Source organism: Argopecten irradians, chromosome 2 (genome assembly GCF_041381155.1).
Source record: "Argopecten irradians isolate NY chromosome 2, Ai_NY, whole genome shotgun sequence".
Taxonomy (NCBI): domain Eukaryota; kingdom Metazoa; phylum Mollusca; class Bivalvia; order Pectinida; family Pectinidae; genus Argopecten; species Argopecten irradians.
The window spans coordinates 37,705,014-37,726,509 of record NC_091135.1 but is presented as its reverse complement, the minus strand read 5'-3'; the positions used below and the strand labels follow the sequence as shown (position 1 = coordinate 37,726,509).

The 21,496-nt window shown below is 41.4% G+C and overlaps 2 protein-coding genes across 2 annotated transcripts; one reads left to right on the top strand and one right to left on the bottom strand.

Moving 5' to 3' along the window:
* Positions 1-752: 752 nt before the first annotated feature.
* Positions 753-21,440, bottom strand: LOC138315377 (lysosomal protective protein-like). Its single transcript, XM_069256358.1, has 11 exons — positions 21,281-21,440; positions 11,521-11,725; positions 10,983-11,094; positions 9,889-9,939; positions 8,862-8,948; positions 7,722-7,969; positions 6,978-7,074; positions 6,340-6,510; positions 5,588-5,736; positions 1,389-1,464; positions 753-1,086 (listed from the first exon to the last, which is right to left on the bottom strand). Exons 2-11 carry the CDS (start codon positions 11,682-11,684, stop codon positions 988-990), a joined length of 1,254 nt encoding a protein of 417 aa, XP_069112459.1. The 5' UTR covers positions 11,685-11,725; positions 21,281-21,440; the 3' UTR covers positions 753-987.
* Positions 16,783-19,878, top strand: LOC138316630 (uncharacterized). The gene has a single exon (XM_069258304.1). It carries the CDS (start codon positions 16,783-16,785, stop codon positions 19,876-19,878), a length of 3,096 nt encoding a protein of 1,031 aa, XP_069114405.1.
* Positions 21,441-21,496: the final 56 nt, after the last annotated feature.

The window sequence follows — 21,496 nt, the reverse complement described above, 5'->3', positions numbered from 1 at the left end:
TTCAGAATTAATGTTTGATTATGTAATCTTAACTCATGCATTTGAAAAAACAACATATAATGAAAAGGAAACTTCAAACTGGTTTGACCTTTCAAGGCCTTTATCAAGTGAAGTCAGCATATGGTCCGGTGTGTAACGATCAATCACAGTAAAAAAGGAATGTTAATTGGATATACGGATTCACGTAGAATTTTCTAAAAACTAACACGTTTTTTTCATGTACACCATTTCGTTTGTACAGCCAAATCTACTACTATCATAACAATAGGTTTCGTCAACAAAATATGTACGTACAAAATTTTGGTTGAACGAAAAACGTACTACTATAGCATCCCTATAACTATAGGTTTTTGACCACAAAATCTGTATGTACATATTTTGCTGACTGAAAACGGCGTGTTACTAGTAAACACAATTCTGTCAGTCCGTTTTCGGCCATCGTAACATTACAGGTCAACAAATTGACATTGACAGCTACAGGCGAGCCTTTCCTAGGACTTTGATAACAAAATACAGTTTATTAACTCTCAACCATCGTTTTTCCCTTTAACACATTTACACAAACATATAGGCCTACAAACAGCATCTAGATGAAACTAGGGCACCTGACTTGTGACACTGTCCAGGGAATATAGATTATCCAACACGGGTAATTATGATGTCATGACATTTTGAGTAACATATTTAAGAATAGAAAAATAATGAATATCTGTTTATTGCCTTAATCTTTTCTTAAATTATATTTCTTTTGTATGAGGTGGTACCGTCGGCCATATAATTTCCCATAATGCATTGTGTTTTTCATTTCATTTTCACTTACAAAATGCAAACAGGAAATATGAAAACTGATTGATTTATTTTGCAAAAATGATTAATGGAAAGGCTAGTCAGGGTTCTATTAAGTGTCTCTGATTTGTTAAAATTATTTAAGTGCCCTGGGCGCTTATTTGGTTGAATACCGTATATATGTTTATTCACACAGCACAGTTATAAGATTACCTTCTGTCCGAGACTGTTAACAAACCACTCATCTCCTAGGAAGTTACAGGCCATATCCACGTCACCATTGTACACCATCACACGTTTCTAAACAATTAAGCAAAAAAAAAAAAACCCAGAAAATCAATAAAATCTTGATGAAACTTATTTGAAAAAAAAAATCTGTATTTGAATATTAAGAGTTATCTACCTTTTGGGGAAGGTATTGACTGTGACGTCATATATTTGTAAAACACAATATCAATCTAAAGGCTTATCAAATATGTTTTGCTTTTTATTTTTATCTTGTTTTTATCACATTAAAATAAAATCATTATATACTACAAGATAACACATGGTTAGGAAAGTTTATACCAGTGCTATTAAACAATAAAGTAACTATGATTTACCTTTTGTGATAAGACTTTGAGATACTGCTCCCTCATGGAACTATACAGAGTTTTATACCCTATACCAACAACAGAACTGAAAATAAACAACAATAGGGTAGAGATAAGTACAAAAAACATAACATGTTAAAAACTTAATACAAACACAACATAAAGTATAGATTTTGGTTATGTAGCATTGGATGTAAATCAAGGAGAGAGAGAGAGAAGTCCTGTAGATTAAAGCTAGATAAACAAATAAGTCTTTTAATGATGTGGAACAGTGGCCACTACAAGAGAAGGAGGAGGAACAGCAGCAGAGGTCAGAGGAGGAGGAACAGCCACAGTGGTCAGAGGGGAAGGAGGAGGAGGAACAGCCACAGTGGTCAGAGGGGAAGGAGGCGGAGGAACAGCAGCAATGGTCAGACTAGGAGGAGGAGGAGGAACAGCCACAGTGGTCAGAGGGGGAGGAGGAGGAGGAAACAGCAGCAATGGTCAGACTAGGGAGGAGGAGGAGGAACAGCAGCACAGTGGTCAGAGGACGGAGGTAGGAGGAGGAAACAGCCACAGTGGTCAGAGGGGAAGGAGGAGGAGGAACAGCAGCAATGGTCAGACTAGGAGGAGGAGGAGGAGGAGGAGGAACAGCAGCAATGGTCAGACTAGGAGGAGGAGGACGAGGAGGAGGAGGAACAGCACAGTGGTCAGAGGAGGAGGAGGAGGAGGAGGAACAGCAGCAGTGGTCAGACTAGGGAGGAGGAGGAGGAACAGCCACAGTGGTCAGAGGGGGAGGAGGAGGAGGAACAGCAGCAATGGTCAGACTAGGAGGAGGAGGAGGAACAGCCACAGTGGTCAGAGGGGAAGGAGGAGGAGGAACCGCAGCAATGGTCAGACTAGGAGGAGGAGGAGGAACAGCACCAGAGGTCAGAGGGGAGGAGGAGGAGGAACAGCAACCCAGTGGTCAGAGGGGAAGGAGGAGGAGGAACAGCAGCAATGGTCAGACTAGGAGGAGGCGGAGGAGGAGGAGGAGGAGGAACAGCAGCAATGGTCAGACTAGGAGGAGGAGGGACGAGGAGGAGGAGGAACAGCCACAGTGGTCAGAGGAGGAGGAGGAGGAAGTGGAACAGCAGCAATGGTCAGACTAGGAGGAGGAGACGAGGAGGAGGAGGAACAGGACAGGAGGAGGGAGGAGGGGAGGGTGGAGTGAGGAGGTGAGTGGGTTCCCAACAGCAGCAGTGGTCCAGAGGAGGAGTAGGAACAGCCGACAGTGGTAGAGAGGAGGAGGAAACCAGGAGGTAGGGAGAGATGGGGGGGAAGACGCGGGGAGGAGTGTATAGAGGCGAGAGGACGGGGGGGACTGAGGATTAACAGGAGGGGGAGATGGAAGGGCCGTCGGGAAGGGGTAGGGAGAAAGGGGGAACGAGGACAAAGTGGGAGGATTGCATACGAGCAAACTGGTAGGTCGGTGGGGTGAGGGACCGAGGGGGGCGAGTGAGGCCAGGAGATGCAGCAGCATAGGTGGGAGGGAATGGGCGATAGGTAGAGTAGGAGGAGGTTAAGGCTTATAGGAATGGGACGGGGCAGGAGGGAGGGTAGGTATGAGAGAGATGGGGAAGGCTTAAGTCATACTGGGAGTGGATGAAAGGTAAGGGTTCGGCAAGGTGTAATAGCCTAGAGGCTGGCGATCGGCAGATAGATTGTGACTAGGAGCGGAGCGGGGGAGGGTGGAGGAGGGGGTTGGAGACAGCAGCAGTGGTCAAGCGGAAGACTGGGAGGAGGTAGGAATGGAGGGAAATTGGGCGGCACGTAAGGGGCCGGGGGGCCACGGTGACAGGCCAGGGGGAGGGGGCTGGGGGGGCGGGGGGTGAGTTTTGAGGCGTTGGATGGAGACGAGAGGAGAGGGATCGGCAGGATAACGGTAATAGGTATGAACAAGGCAGGGTAGATGGAAGAGGAGGGAAGAAGGAACAGAGAGAGCAATGAAAGAGGATTCAGGCAGGAGGAGGAGGAGGAAGAAGGTAGGGGTGTGGGGAGGTATTCAGCAGCATGTGGTTCGACCTGTAGCAGTGAGGAAGGAGGCAACAGCAGCAGTGGTCAGACTAGCAGGAGGAGGAGGAACAGCCGCAGTGGTTGAGGGGAGAACCGAAACAAGGGCGGGATGTGGAGGAACTAGGAGGAGGAGGAGGAACAGCAGCCAGTGAGTCAGACTAGCAGGAGGAGGCAGGTAACAGGCCGCAGGTGGTTAGAGGAGAGCGTACAGGAATGGTCAGACAGCAGGCAGGAGGAACAGCAGGAAGTGGTCAGTAGGAGGAGGGGGTTAGAAGGGAGGCCCAAAGGAGATAATAGTATAGAATCCCATGGAGGGAGTTTCGGAGGTCTAGTATGTGGTGGGGGTAGAGAAAGGGAGAGTTAGGGATAGGAGGGAGAGGTACAGGAACGGGTAAGGACATGGCAGTGACGAAGACGAGGTAGAGGGGAGTTGGAAGGAGCGCGTATCATTAGAGGAGTGGCGAGGGGAGAGGCGACAGGAATATGGGACGCACGAAGGGGGTAGGGACGTAGAGTCGGGATTAGGAGAGGAGCGAGGGAGGCGAGGAGGGGGGGGGTAGAAGAGCGGAAAGGGTGAGGGTACCCGGAGGTACTTGAGGGAGTGGACAAGGAAAGGGGTAGACGTAGGAGCGAGGGCGAGCCCAGAGGAGGGAGGGGAAGAGGGAGGAAGCCAACGACAGGGGAAGGTACATATGAGTAGGAGGATTGGTATCAGGAGGGGTATTGGGCTGGTTGAAGGAGGAGGAACAGCAGCAGAGGTCAGAGGAGGAGGAACAGCCACAGTGGTCAGAGGGGGAGGAGGGGAAGGAGGAACAGCAGCAATGGTCAGACTAGGAGGAGGAGGAGGGAGGAGAGGAGGACAGCAGCAGTGGTCAGAGGAGGAGGAACAGCAGCAATGGTCAGACTAGGAGGAGGAACAGCAGCAGTGGTCAGAGGGGGAGGAGGAGGTGGAACAGCAGCAGTGGTCAGAGGGGGAGGAGGAGGAGGAACAGCAGCAATGGTCAGATTAGGAGGAGGAGGAGGAACAGCAGCAATGGTCAGAGGAGGAGGAACAGCAGCAGCAGTGGTCAGAGGGGGAGGAGGAGGTGGAACAACAGCAGTGGTCAGACTAGGAGGAGGAGGAGGAGGAACAGCAGCAATAGTCAGACTAGGAGGAGGAGGAGGAGGAGGAGGAGGAGGAGGAGGAGGAACAGCGGCAGTGGTCAGAGGAGGAGGAGGAGGAAGTGGAACAGCAGCAATGGTCAGACTAGGAGGAGGAGGAGGAGAAGAAGGAGGAGGAGGAGGAGGGAGGAGGAGGAACAGCGGCAGTGGTCAGACTAGGAGGAGGAGGAGGAGGAGGAGGAGGAGGAGGAACAGCGGCAGTGGTCAGAGGGGGAGGAGGAGGAAGTGGAACAGCAGCAATGGTCAGACTAGGAGGAGGAGGAGGAGAAGGAGGAGGAGGAGGAGGAGGAGGAGGAACAGCGGCAGTGGTCAGAGGGGGAGGAGGAGGTGGAACAACAGCAGTGGTCAGAAGGAGGAGGAGGAGTAGGAGGAGGAGGAGGAGGAGGAGGAGGAGGAGGAGGGAGGAGGAGGAGGAACAGCGGCAGTGGTCAGAGGGGGAGGAGGAGGAAGTGGAACAGCAGCAATGGTCAGACAAGGAGGAGGAGGAGGAGGAGGAGAGGAGGAGGAGGAGGAGGAGGAGAGGAGGAGGAAGGAGGAGGAGGAACAGCAGCAATGGTCAGACTAGGAGGAGAGGAGGAGGAGGAGGAGGAGGAACAGCAGCAGTGGTCAGACTAGGAGGAGGAGGAGGAAACAGCAGCAATGGTCAGACTAGGAGGAGGAGGACGAGGAGGAGGAGGAACAGCGGCAGTGGTCAGAGGGGGAGGAGGAGGAGGTGGAACAGCAGCAGTGGTCAGACTAGGAGGAGGAGGAGGTGGAACAGCAGCAGTGGTCAGACTAGGAGGAGGAGGAGGAACAGCAGCAATGGTCAGACTAGGAGGAGGAGGAGGAGAGAGAGGAGGAGGGAGGAGGAGGAGGAGAGGAAACAGCGGCAGTGGTCAGAGGGGGAGGAGGAGGAGGTGGAACAGCAGCAGTGGTCAGACTAGGAGGAGGAGGAGGAACAGCAGCAGTGGTCAGACTAGGAGGAGGAGTGATCTGCATGTATTTATGTAAAGAAGATAACAATGATAACTTACCTACATATATCCCACTTCTGTACATTACTGGGTATGTGGAGGGCAGCTCTAACCTCGGGGGAGTTCATGTATTCTATTACATAGTCGTAATTCAGACAGGGAGGGGTCAGTCGTACACTATTTTCAATGTCGGAGGTTTCTTGTAAAACCTAAAATCAAACGTATTTCATATCAGACAAGGAGAATTAGGAGTAATAATTGAAATAGCAATATTTAATTCAATTCACTTTTAAAATAAACTTTCCAACTGAAGCATCATTGTTGGAAAAAAATAATGATGTCCATATTATATTCCCTGAAGTTCTTTTCAACAAAGGTCAGCTATCTGTATATGCCATCTCCCTGTTCACATATGTACCTAGACTAAGTATTTATACTAAACTGTTAGGACCAAATGTCTATAAGGTCACATGTCAAAATAAGATATATCTACTTTTATAGTATTTTAGTCACTAATTGCTACAAAAAAGCCACCTGACTATAAACACCGCCTGTCCTGTCTATTCCGTCTTTGCATATTTTAGAATTAGCTCCCTTGCAGGTAAGTATCCATTGTGATGTCTTTAATTTGTGGACATAATTCATGTCATTTTCTCCATAAAATATGATATTACACATGACATCACAATCAATACCCGCAAGGGGAGATAACTGTGTAATATGCAAATACAGAATACAGACCACCTGTCTTGAAGAGACCACCTGTCTATGATGATCCTTCCTTTCTGTTCCGTAGAGCATTATCAACCTACCTTCACCTGTTTCTGTATGGAAGGAGAATGTAAAAATGGCCAGTTAAGGTGGGTAAACGTGAGCTTTTTCCTGGTTTCATCATACACAAATCCACTTTGTCCCTCACACGGGGCATACAGGTTGTATTCATTTAGTCCGCTCGAGTACACAATTTCCATTGTACCTGTTACCTGTATCACAAAACATAAATTTTTACTAATAAGAAATTTACAAGTAGAATATTTAAGCAAGTTTATCATTCCGTTGATTAATTTATTTCTCCTATATATCAAAATATAATATGTATGTCATCAGAGGGCCATTGCCATGGGTCAAAATTAATGACTTCGTGGAAAAAGGTAGCCACATTTATTGATATTATCACTTTATTGTCTAGCACATGTGAGTTGTTTTTCTCTACTCTGGTAAAAGACAGTTATCTTTTCCCTAGCAACCGGTTACAGGATAACCCTGTCAAGTATTGAAGAAAATATTATTCTTTGTCACTCTCCATCCTTCCTCTAATCTCATTAGAAGGACACAAACATATTTCTGGGTAATATGGTGCAGTTTCAGTATGATATTACAGATGGCCAATAAGTTACAACTATGTTATTCATTAAACATTTCACTAATTTTCAGCATACATTGTACTTACGAGCTGTTCACATATGAGACTTCCCTTAGCATTAGCCAGGAATGCACAGCGTGTGATGTTTCCTCCACAGCAAACCTCGGTCAGGTCAGACCAAACTCTGTACATAAAATATAATGTATATATTTATCTATGAAATTATGATGTTTTTTGTCAATCAAGCCGGTGACAACATCAAGAATATAGAGGTATAAATTTTTTTTGCAAACTCTTTGAAATCATGTAGTCCATTGACTCTTACAAATATTAAACAAACTTTTCTTCATAACCTGGTGAAATTAAAAGATTATGACATTAGGATAATGTCAGGTTTTTGTGCCATTTCTCAGAATGGATGTTTTTCATAGAGGAAAAAAAAAGACTAATCATAAAGTATGAAAACAAAAAACTAATAATTGTTTTTATCACATAACTAGCCCGTCCACATTTCATACGGCCATGTCATAAATTGACGTCATAATCTATATATGACGTCGCCTGATTGTCTCAGTAGATGGAAATGTTACATCCCAGCCGGTTATCTACTGTTTTATATACAGACAAAATTTGAGTTTTACTTATATTTCTATAATAAAAGTTATGTGATAAATAGAATCTTACACTTGTGACTATGTGATATGAAATTTATCAAACTCGTTAAATAATTTGATATGCCACTAAATTATTGAATTTGTTTGATAAATTCCATATCACAGAGCCACTCATGTAAGACCTTCTATATGTATGTATATTGTAAACAGAACTTACTTGTCTCCTATCAAGCCATGGTAATATGCGAAGTAGATCAAAGAATCTGTATTCATCTCGCTATCACTCAGTCCATTGCCAACTACGAAACCTTGAAAGTTGAAGCTGGAGTCATCCACGAGTCTGGCTGACAGGGTTGGAACATAAATCCCTCCATAGCTTTCTCCAGAGACAAAGAAGTCATTGGTCTTATATTCCGGGAATTTCAGAAAGAAATTCTTCAGTGCCAGATGATTATCCAGGGCAACCTGATATATGAAATATTAATAAACATGGAACTATTACATTCTGGAACAATGCAGGAAATCCACTGGTCATTATGGCAAGTGATGTCAGGAAATAATGACATGATGTCAGGATTTGGGAGGACGGTGGGAAAAAATGACAACTTCTGCTGGATGTTTGCAGCACATCTTTATGATGATTTTCTCCACAATGTGGCTTGATGTAATCATAATGTGACAAAAAGTATCTGAAATTTGTGCAGAGTTAGCAAAATTAAAACTTTGAGATTTAAGATCCTATAAAGGAGATATCTTAAAAAACTATTCATTCCATAGGAGATTTTATGAAATAATTCTTTATAAGTTTTTATTTTTTCGAGTCTTTGCTGGCAAAAATTAAAAAATTTTGAGAGGAGTTGCATAAAATATCACATAAATTGAACACAAATTTTGGATACTTTTGATCTCATAACAACAACTTTCATTTTGAAGAACCTCAATGTTGTAAAAATCCAACCGAGGCTAGAATACCATAAGGATCACAATAAATTTCCAGTCAACGAAAAACGTTCAAGGCTATATATATTACACTAATGACACCTGCAAAAATATTATATGGGGAAATTCACTAGATATCAGGAGGATTATGTGATAAACTGTAGATAAAAGGAGTTTTATTTAGCAAAACACATTAATATACTTTAGTTGATGATGAGGTATCATTGGAAAATTGTACTAGCATTATGTGATCCAACAAATCAAAGTACTGAAAGTACTGGAGGCTCTGTCCAACAAAAATCTATAATGGTCATCACACAGCAAACCAGCTGTTACTATAACATCTCATGAAATATTAAATATCAATCAAATAAAAATATTATCAGCATGTCTATCAAAGATGATAAACGTGTGTTACCTGATCGTCGTCAGTCTTGTAATCTTTGTCAGGTGAGTAAGAGAATCCCACACCTGCTGGAGCCTCCAGGTAAATCATGTTAGCTACCTGTAATTTACAGTATGATTCAACGTTACTTCATTAAGTACAAATCCCATCTATATCTACGAAGTATAAAGTTGATTGTCACGTAACAGCTTCTGATTATACTGTAATCCAACTTTCTTTCATAGCTTTTAAAGTTTGCAATTTCTATTTAAATATAAGAAAAAAGATTTACTTTCGCGGAGTTTGAAATTTAATGGAAATATCTTTCAACATATTGAGGAAAATATTAATTTGCTAAGATAGACTTTTTCAGATTTAAAAAACTTAATGAAAATACCTTATAACATATGATAAATAAACTTTCACAAATTTATTTTTATTGTGAAATTTGATAAATGTAAATTGTACAGAAAAGAAATTTAGTATTGCAAAATCCTTATTATGTGTAACAGATAGCTTAATTAACAATATTTCCATTCGATATCATTTATGTTATGTTGTATTAACAACCAGGGTGATTGATAAACTGGAACACTAGGTTTAGTTTCAGAGGTAAAGTACAAGAACCTCCCCCCCCCCAAAAAAAAACACACAAAAAAAACCACCAAAGTACATGGAAATAAAGCTTAACAACCCTGAGAAGATGGTGCATTGGCAGAATGATGGTTCACTTGACCAGTACACTCTGCCAATGATAGATTGGTAATGGACAGTCAGTGTCATTTAAAGGACGTGCCTGGTTAAGTGGAGGAAAGTTCGAGTACCAAAAAAACCTTCAACCTACGATCAGTACTTGGCAATTGCATGTTGCAAATGGTATTTGAATTTATACCCAAGAGGTGAAGGGCTCCAAGTTATATGTTGGACATACAACTAAACCACTTGATTGGCCAATGGAGCCCCTCCAGTCCAATGTAGGTTCAATATATTCCATAGGTTTGAAAATAAAATTACCCACGGTAGGCAAAATTAGGTGAAAAAGAAGAAGAGAAAAACTTACAGTATTCCAGCTGTATGAATTATAGTACACAGTCTTTCCATCAGAATTGATCTGGAAAAAAATCAATATAAACATTTTAATTGATGGAGATTACAAACTGTAATAAATCTACAGGTAAAAAACTCTTCAATGTGAAAAGATATCCTTTTTGCTTCATCAGACATGGTTGGTAATTATGGGAAATCTTGGTTTTGAGTTATCATCAATTATGTATCTATTTGTGTCTACTTAATAACTGCCTTAGTTTAGGGTTAGATATTCATCAATTTTCCTGAGCATAACATTAGGTTTATTTACTATATAGGATTTTCTGCTTCATACAAAGAAAAGGACAGAATTTTAGTCTCAGAAGAACTATTTTCAGAGCGACATGAAATTAGATACATCAACTGCATGTTAAAATTCATGAAGTTATGAAGATGTACATTATGGTTTCGCCACTTGAATTCATGACGTCACCCCTAATTGTTTTATCTGTACTTCTGGTTCAATGGTTTGCAAACTGTCATGCATCCTAAAAGTTGACAGAGAAATCATCCATCATTAATTGATTTGTTAACTACTAAGGTATGTGTACACTAACCTTTTTAAAAAGAGGTTCCAGCAAAACAATTAAGTGATGTCATGAAGTTATGTTGGTAACTTTGGTGTGCATTATCAATGATGTCATCAATATTAATGTGCATTTGCCGAACTCAAGTTCATGTCACGTTGAGAAGGCTGTTTTGAGACTCCAATCTATAATCCCTTCTTTTGTATGTGGGAGAGAAATAATCATTTCCTACCTTGAGGATGTGACAACCAAATCACAGCCCTTGGAGTAATTTATGAACGTCCAATCTGAGGCTTGTTGATCAGGGGTTGGACATTAATGAATTCCCTCTCATGCTCAAGAGAGGGAAAATTTTATTATGATCCCTCATGAGTTAAAACTGTGACATATCAGCTCGTGAATGGGGCAGAAAAAAAATAGAACATTACACTTCAATATTACTCAGGATATATTGTGTTTATGATCTTTATCAATGTGCATTTCAGAACTATAACAACATCTGCCAAATAATTCATATCTGCATTTATACAAATGTAAATACCCTGAAGGGTCCATGTTCACTGAGGAGTCCAAGATCAGAACTACAGCCTGGTCCTCCATTCATCCACAGGACCACGGGGTCTGTATTAGGATTGTTTTGAGATTCCAAAAACCTTTATGGTAAAAATAAAATATACATCTCTTATCAAAAGACTTTCTCAAAAGACATATCTGCCATGAGTATTGTTCTTAAATATCATCAATCGGTAGCAGTGCCAAATTGTTATCACATACCCCTATATCAAATAACTTAGCAAAATACATGTGGGTGAAAAATCAAGTGTTAAGTCTTTGAGTCCGAAAGAAAGCTTTCCAAAATATATTCAAGTTTCTAAAATTTGAATTTCTTTTTGAATACATGTAATTCTAATAAATCATACTGGTATTTAGAAATAAGCAGCTTTTTATAGGACCACATGTAGTCAATTGTGGGTTTTGAAGGGACTCATATTTACTAATATGGATGTAAAATCTTTGCTTGCTGACTTACATACATAAAATTTAATGTATTGTAGAGTAGATTAAATCTATATATTTACCAGTAGTGGAGTTTCTTGTTTCCAGTAGCATCGAGATATCCGGAGTATTGTTTCCATGTTGGCTGTGTCTTCAATCCTGGCATGGACACGATCTGATCCTCAACAGCCGTAGATGTCGCCGTGGTGACAAGAAAACAGGAGACCACGAAAAGGGACGAAATCATGGTGAATGGGCAGGCCAAGAGGAAATCTTTCTGTGCCAATTCTGAATCAAAATGTTACTATTGTACTACAGTGTTACCAGTCACGGTTCCGCTCGTGTATTACCTTGCACGGTACACTGCTCAACCTCAGGTACATCACTGGGAATGTTGATGGCCTACCACAGCCATAATTTTAATGTGCTTATATTTTGTGTGACATATATATATGATGCATGCCTCCTGAAAACCCAAATGGGGATTACTTCTCGATAGAAGATGTATGTATGGCAGTTGGTAGTTTACAAAACTTTGGTCCATATGCAGTTTAGCCGAAAAAATTTCATATTTAAATTCAGGTTAAATACTGATGATAAAGTTAATTCAGATAGAATAATATTCCCTAGCCACAAACATACAGGAACATTTTAAAGCCGCATCTGAACAAAATGATTTTAAACATTTAGACATAATCGCTGATCGGTATGTTTTACACACCTTTTTGGCGAGGACAGTATAATTATAAGACATCTTTTGTAGCAGTGAACTGTGCAGGGTAATACAAAAGTATGTAGAATTGTCAATAGTGAGACCCTCATATCAAAAAATCAGAAATAAAAAGGTAATTGCTTTTCACTTTTTGAATAAACAATTCAATAGATCATACCCATAATAAACTCAAAGAGAGTCTGAAATCATTTCTGTATTGTCAGTAACAATTCTAGTTGTATAGTGACTCCAGATGTTTTTAGGATTTCTCTTCCATTTTTAATTAAGACTTTGTTTTCTTAAAAAAGAAAACTTGAGTTTTACTTAACTTTCATAACAAAATATGTTTTTGGTATCATTCAACATTGGGAAGTATATTTTGTTCCGAAGAAAAAAAATAACATGGCGGTTCAGGTTAAAGTTAGTCAGCACCATGATGTTTATATGGAGTTTTATACAAAACACGGGCCATTTAACACCTCCAAAGGAGATTATGGGTGAACACAGTTATAGGTACTTATGTATACCACCACAAGAGTAGATTTTGTGATTTTGCCTTCATAATTGAGGTACCCTTTAGAGGCCAGGGACATTTAAAATGAACCAGGGAATGTCTACCTATTTTTGTTTTCATAATATATTTCAAGGTTCATCAGGCCATATACTTTGTCAATAATTTTGTTCATCATGACACTCATTGGAAAGATATGTATCAGGATTAGACTGGGTCGATGATCATCGGTGACCATGCAGGTAGCTCAGCGGTAGAGTATTCGGCTTGGTGTTTGAAACTACCCATAGTAGTGGTATAAAGGTCTTGTATGTCTTCAAGGACAAAGACTTTGAAAAGAAAGAGAGGAGTGTGGCGGAATTGGACTGGGTCAATCATTGGTGCTCAGCAGTAGAGAATTTGGCTATTACTGGGAGGTCCCAGCCACGTTTGAATCCATGTTTGGTGGCTACATTTTCTCCTCTCCTTTTACAATTATTACTCTTTAAGGTAAGATATGTTTCACTGATATATAGATGTGCTGTCTTCGCCAGAGTTATCTCCCTTTACCTATTGTATTTTAGTTTGTACGTTCCGGACATTTTGGTCAGTTATACGAATCTGTTTGTTAGTGTATTTTTAACATTTCCGGTGCAGAAACACATGTTAGAAGCACATGGCGCGCAAACTTTATTAACTCAGAACTGCAAGCCTGCTCGACCCATGAAGTAAGTCGATTGTCATAAACAATTCAAAGTCTATAATTAACATTCAAATAGGGCATATTTTCTGTTTAAAAGCACAATCAGTCGGAAATAAGTTGCATTTGTTTACATTTGTCAGTTACGTATTTTTGTAGAGACAACTCGCCCAGTTTAGTCTATTAGATCGGCTCGGTTTGTTCTGTTCTATGTTAATACCTTTTATAATTCATATAGCTCTACAGTATCGAGTTTATGATTGTTGTTTATTGTATTTTGCAATACTTTAGTGAATATTTACTTCGTTTTACGTAAACTCGTAGTAAGACAGGTGTATAATGTTACTCGGATATGAATCGGTAGTGTTCTCAGGAGTAGTTTTCGAATTATTTTTTTATTTGTTCAATCTAGTCATTCCTAAAATATGTTGGTGAAATCCTTTAATCTGTGTAATCTAGTCATTCTAAAATATGTGTTTCTTAACATTGAGATAAATTTTATGAGATTATGTAAATCATTACAAATAGTTCAGAAATCCTTATTTGTATTTTTTCAGTTATTTACCATCATCATCAACACATCAAGTCAGCATTAAACATCTCTGTTATGAATTGAGACTTGTGTTGTGGTTAACTGGACTGCGGCACCCCGCAGTCACAGTAAATAATTCATGGACATGGCTACAGCAGGCAGAATCCACACCCTCACTGAGGAAGGGTATGAACTTTACAAGGATACCTTATTCAAGCACAACAAAAACATGTCACGGGCATGGCAGACGGTTGACTCTGTAATATCAAGAGTAGAAAACTTAGACGAAAGTGAAAAAAGTGACCCAGCTTATCTTATTCGTTTGGAGAATACCCTCAAGGAGAGAATAAAGAAATATGAAACCTTGTCGGCAACTACAATGGAGTTCTTACTACGGACTAAAACTGAAGATAGTATGAAACTCTTAAAGGAATACAGATTGGCAGAGGAGGGTTATCAGTGGATGTGTGATAAGGCTCTACGCATTATAAAAAAACTTCGTACCGACAGTGAGGAACATGAACACAATCTGTCATTTGATGAAGTTAGATCAAACAGCAGTAATGCTTCCTTGAATGTTAAACGTCGACACTCTAGAGCATCTAGTAACCACTCAGGTATTTAACAAACACGCTAACTAAGAAAAGGGCTGAGGCTGGGGCAGCAAGAGTTAGAGCTGAATATGCAAAGAAAGAAGCATCTCTTCAGTTACAACAAGCTAAGATTAAGGCAGAGATTGATATTATTTCTCGAGAAAAAGAAGTAGCCGCTCTTGAAGCGGAAGTTGAAGTTCTACAGGAAAGTGGAATCGAAGTCCAAGAAGGTATTTCACTGCCACCACAGGAAAAGGTAGAACGGTATCTAGACAGTTTTGACAATGAACTCGATGACAACAGGTCCGACATAGAGAACCAACCAAAACTGTTAGAATCTACAACTAATCGGATAACAGAACGGAATCCAAAATCATCATTGAAACATACTCCGCTTAACCCTGCAGCAACTATCTTTGTGCCGTCAGATCAAATAAGGAACCGTCCTGACAGAGAGGAGTTTGTAAACCACTCATCTCCAGTAGACAATGTGGCGTCAGACTTCACTAGATTTCTCATGAAAAAGGATCTCCTTCTATCCAGACTTTCAAGCTTCAATGATAGACCCGAGTCTTACAGAACTTGGAAGGCTAGTTTTCTTACTATTATGTCAGACCTTGATGTAAGTGCTCAGGAACAATTAGATCTTCTTGTCAAATGGACAGGACCAGAGTCACAGAGACAGGTGCTAAGTATCAAAACTGCTAATGCTCAACATCCAGAGAGGGGAGTACATCGAATCTGGGAAAGACCCGATGAACGCTATGGGGCTCCCGAGCTTATCCTCACTTCCATACAACAGAGACTCACATCCTTTCCCAGGTTGTCCCCCAAGGACTCTCAGAAACTGTATGAGCTTAGCGACATTGTGTCAGAGATAGAATCTCTGAAGGAAGAGAGAATATATGAAGGCTTACTTGGGCATTTTGACTCGTCTACAGGTGTATCGCCAATCGTAGCTAAACTTCCACCTAATCTGCAAGAGAAGTGGACAAATACAGCAGCTAGGCATATGAGATACAACTCCGTTACTTATCCACCATTCCCGTTCTTTGCGGAATTCCTTCGTGAACAAAGTCGTATAAAAAACAACCCGAGTTTCTCATATGATTCCTCAATGAGCTCTACCTCATCAACACAGAAGAAAGACAGATCGTCACAGCATAACACAGTTAACAACAGGAAAACAGATCTGAGTGATTCGTTGGTCACAAACAATAAAAACGAGACAAAATCAAACAGTGATTTGGTACGTTGCCCTCTCCATAACGCCGGACATTCCTTAAATCAGTGTCGAGGCTTCCGGTCAAAGCCTATAGCCGATAGGAGAGAGTTTTTGAGAGACAAGAAAATATGTTTCAGGTGTTGTAACTCTACTTCCCATAAGAAACCTGATTGCACAGCAGACATTCAATGCAGCGAGTGTGGAAGTGTTAACCATTCGTCAGCAATGCATGTTACGCGTCAACCATCAGGCCGCTCGACAGATAACGGCGGGGAGAATTCTACGCAATCTTCCTCACGACCTGTCAATACTACATGCACACAGATCTGTGGAGAAAATGTTGGAGGGAAGTCATGCGCAAAGACTATGTTAGTAAGGATCTATCTTAATGGGAAACCAGAACAAGCGGTACAGACATACGCCATTGTCGACGATCAAAGTAATAGGTCACTCGCCAACTCTACACTTTTCGATCAGCTAAGGATTAGAAGTGTGTCCTCCCCTTACACTTTATCGTCGTGCTCTGGTAAGGTCAACACCTCTGGAAGGCGAGCTACGGATCTTGTAGTTGAGTCTCATGATGGGACCGCGAGAATTAACTTGTCCTATCTGATAGAATGTGACCAGATTCCAAACTGCAAGGAGGAGATTCCCACACCAGATATTGCTATGAACTATCCTCACCTCAAGGATATAGCCAGTCACATTCCTCCATTACAAAACAATGTCGATGTAAATCTTCTCATCGGTCGTGACGTTATTCAAGCACACCATGTACTTGACCAGCGGATTGGTATGCCGTATGCTCAAAGACTTCCTCTTGGATGGACAATTATCGGTGAAACATGTCTTCATAAAGTTCACGCTCCACAATTGGTGTCAGCATACAAAACCCACATTTTATCAAGTGGGACGATCATCTATATTTCCTCCATGTCCTAACCTCTTCAAAGTCCAAGAATCTTACACTGACCAAACGGGAACAAGAACCTCTTTACACGAACATGAGTTGTTTGGTGCCAATGTTTTCCAAAGAACTCCTGATGACGAAAAGATTGCAAGATCCATTGAGGATAACAAATTCTTGGAAATCATGGATAAAGGACTGTCAAAGAACGCTGACGGTAATTGGGAGGCACCTCTGCCTTTCAAGGTTACTCGACCCCGTCTGCCAAACAACAAGAATCTGGCTTACAAGCGAGCCAAATCTTTGGAGGCGAATCTGAGGAAGGATCCAACCAAACGGGCCCATTTTATTACATTTATGGACGAGATCCTCAGGCGTGGACATGCGGAGGTAGCACCTCCTGTGCAGGAAAATGAAGAAGTCTGGTATCTACCAATATTTGGAGTATATCATCCCCAAAAGAAGGACCAAATAAGAGCAGTTTTTGACTCCTCTGCAGAACTAAATGGCATTTCTCTTAACAAGGTCTTGCTAACGGGACCCGATTTAACAAATAGTCTGCTTGGGGTGCTCATGCGTTTTCGTCAAGGGCCGGTTGGTATCATGGCGGACATTCAAAAGATGTTTTACTGTTTCTATGTCAACCCTGAGCATAGAAATTATCTACGCTTCTTCTGGTATCGGGACAACGATTTGTCAAAGGACCTAATAGAATTCAGGATGTGCGTACACGTGTTCGGAAACACAACATCCCCGGCCGTGGCTACCTATGGTCTTCGGAAAACTGCGTTTGATTCAGAGGAAGTTTATGGTTCAGACGTCAGACAGTTTGTTGAGAGAAACTTCTATGTGGACGATGCTCTGACGTCATTGGCTACCACTGCCGAAGCTATCTCCCTATTAAAGCGGACACAGGAGGCTCTGGAAACTGGTGGTAACCTCAAGTTGCACAAGGTGGCATCAAATTCTCAAGATGTGCTTGCAGCCTTTCCTAACTGCGATCTTGCTCGTGGATTAAAGGATCTAGACCTTTCTTCAAGCTCTCTACCATCACAACGCAGCCTTGGTCTCAACTGGAACCTTGATGGTGACACATTCGCCTTTAATGTTGCGCAAGATGACAAACCATATACGCGTAGAGGAGTCTTGTCGCGAGTAAACAGCCTCTATGATCCTCTAGGTTTCATTGCACCAACTACCATTCAAGGTCGGCTACTACTCAGAAAGGTAGTATCTACTACCGATGATTGGGATAAACCTCTCCCTGATGACTTGCAAGAAGAATGGAAACATTGGGTGGAATCCCTGCAGGAGTTAAATACTCTGACTGTACCTCGAACGTATAGTCCGATCCCTATCTACAATGCAGCTTACAGAGACATCCATGTCTTTTCGGATGCCTCAGAGAAGGCTATAGGAGCTGTTGCCTATATCAGAACACATGATGAGCAAGGGAACATACATTTAGGATTTGTGCTAGGGAAATCAAAACTTGCGCCCAGTCACGGACACACAATCCCAAGATTGGAGTTATGCGGAGCTGTCTTGGCCGTGGAGATAGCGGAATCCATTGCAGAACACTTAGATCTTCAACTGTCCGATTTTAAGTTCTACTCAGACAGTCGTGTAGTGTTAGGCTACATACACAACGAATCTAGGAGGTTCCATACATATGTCGCGAACCGCGTTTCAAGAATTCGTCAAGCCACTACACCTAGTCAATGGTCTTACGTTTCAACAGAAAGCAATCCGGCTGATCTGGCTACCAGATCTGTGTCGCCATCGGAAATGGCTAATTCTATGTGGTTATCCGGTCCACCATTCTTGTTGAGAGAATTGGAACAAAGTGGAGAAACTTCCTATGAAATTGAGAATCCGCACTTGGACAAGGAGGTGAGAGCAGAAGTTAGGTCCTGCAAAACTAACATAGACAAGCCTAAGTTATCCTGGCCAGAACGCTTCGAGAAATTTTCTCGATGGAATGACTTAGTAGCTGCTATAAGTTGTCTTAAAAGGATAGCTTATTTATTTCATAATGCCGATTCCTGCATTAAAGACCGCTTGTTACCCCGTAGTGTCAATGACACCAAAAACGCTTGCACTTTCATCTTACACCAAGTCCAACGAGATTCATACTACAATGACATCTGTTGTATTAAAGAAGGAAAACCCCTACCTAAGGATAGTGCAGTTTCATCACTAAACCCAGTATTGGATGAGGAGGACGTGTTAAGAGTTGGAGGTCGTTTACAGAACTCTAACCTTGATATCAAGGAAAAGAAACCAGTCCTCATACCTGGCAAGTCGCACATTGCCAGACTTCTGGTCCTTCACTTTCACAACCTAGTCAAGCACCAAGGTCGTCACATAACAGCTGGGGCAATACGCTCGGCTGGATATTGGATCACAGGAGGAAAATCCTTGATTTCATCGCTTCTTCATAGATGTGTTATATGTAGAAAATTACGTGGGAAAACCTTACACCAAAAGATGGCAGATCTTCCATGTGATCGTGTCGAGCCGGGACCACCCTTTACAAACGTCGGTGTGGATTGCTTTGGCCCATGGCAAGTGGTTTCTCGTAGGACACGGGGCGGACAAGCCAATAGTAAACGTTGGGGAGTACTGTTCACTTGCCTAACAAGCAGAGCTGTACACATTGAAGCGGTGGAAGAGCTCTCGTCTTCATCCTTTATCAACGCTCTTAGGAGATTCCTCTCCATACGAGGAACAGTCAAAATATTTCGATCTGATAGAGGGACAAATTTTATTGGTGCAACAGACGATCTTAAGATACACGCTATCAACTGTGAGGACCGGGAGGTATCAAACTTTCTCAACAACAGTGGATGTACCTGGATTTTCAATCCTCCCCATGCGTCCCATATGGGGGGTGCATGGGAGCGAATGATTGGGGTGACGAGACGGATACTGGATACCTTGCTCCTAGAGGTTCCAGGGAAAGGACTTACACACGAAGTTCTTGTAACCTTTCTTGCCGAAGCGAGCGCGATCATAAACTCTAGACCCATCACTACAATTTCTTCCGACCCTGAAGAACCTTACCCACTGAGTCCGTCATTGTTACTCACACAGAAACCTAACCGCATAGAAAATATCAATTTGCCGCTGAACGGGAAAGATCTGTACAGAGCTCAGTGGAAACGCGTACAGATTCTTGCGGATATGTTCTGGCGTCGCTGGTGTTCTGAATACTTGCAGAACCTGCAAGAAAGTGGCAAAATGTTCAAAGAAATCTCTCACCAGGTGATGTGGTTTTAATGCGGGACAGTCAGACCCCTAGAAGTCATTGGCCTTTGGGTGTAGTGACAAGGGTATTCCCTGGAAATGATGGTCGAGTCCGCAAAGCAGAGATCCGCGTGGCGCGAAAAACTGACGGAAAGTGTATCACGGACCAAGGAAAACAAACCACATGTTTCGTTCGACCTATCACCGAACTTGTATTACTTATTGAAAACTGTGCATAGATTTTTTCCATTTCTTTTCTTTGTTATTAATGATGCTGTGGGCATCATGGCGGGGAGTGTGCTGTCTTCGCCAGAGTTATCTCCCTTTACCTATTGTATTTTAGTTTGTACGTTCCGGACATTTTGGTCAGTTATACGAATCTGTTTGTTAGTGTATTTTTAACATTTCCGGTGCAGAAACACATGTTAGAAGCACATGGCGCGCAAACTTTATTAACTCAGAACTGCAAGCCTGCTCGACCCATGAAGTAAGTCGATTGTCATAAACAATTCAAAGTCTATAATTAACATTCAAATAGGGCATATTTTCTGTTTAAAAGCACAATCAGTCGGAAATAAGTTGCATTTGTTTACATTTGTCAGTTACGTATTTTTGTAGAGACAACTCGCCCAGTTTAGTCTATTAGATCGGCTCGGTTTGTTCTGTTCTATGTTAATACCTTTTATAATTCATATAGCTCTACAGTATCGAGTTTATGATTGTTGTTTATTGTATTTTGCAATACTTTAGTGAATATTTACTTCGTTTTACGTAAACTCGTAGTAAGACAGGTGTATAATGTTACTCGGATATGAATCGGTAGTGTTCTCAGGAGTAGTTTTCGAATTATTTTTATTATTTGTTCAATCTAGTCATTCCTAAAATATGTTGGTGAAATCCTTTAATCTGTGTAATCTAGTCATTCTAAAATATGTGTTTCTTAACATTGAGATAATTTTATGAGATTATGTAAATCATTACAAATAGTTCAGAAATCCTTATTTGTATTTTTTCAGTTATTTACCATCATCATCAACACATCAAGTCAGCATTAAACATCTCTGTTATGAATTGAGACTTGTGTTGTGGTTAACTGGACTGCGGCACCCGCAGTCACAATAGAGGCTATTTATCAAAATAATCACGGATTGAAAGAAAATGTTGATTTTTCTCTATCGTACAGTTCATACCCTTGATACTTCAATATAAACTTTTGAAGAAAACAACTGCTCCAGTCACTGCCAGGATGAGGTTATGGGGCGTAACTAAGTAACAGGATGAACAGATAAATACATGTGTTTTGAAAATGAAAGTAGACTGCACATTAGCTAGAGAACACATATGTAGCTACTTTTATGACGTGTATGGAAAAAGAGCTGCATGAAAAGCTTGTTTTTTTTTAGAATTAAAAATGAATAAATTGCATATTACTTACCAACAAATATACGTCCACAAATATAGCCCCACTGATCTACTTCCTTCTTCTTGAATGATATCGAAGTCACATGACATCAGCACATGATCGCATGATCAATGGCGGAGTTGGTCATCCACCTACTATATAGTTCAAAACACTGTTTATCGACTATATGTTCCTGGATACACTGTTGCAGTCGACACGCGTACACTGTAGCAGAAACTGACCTAACAT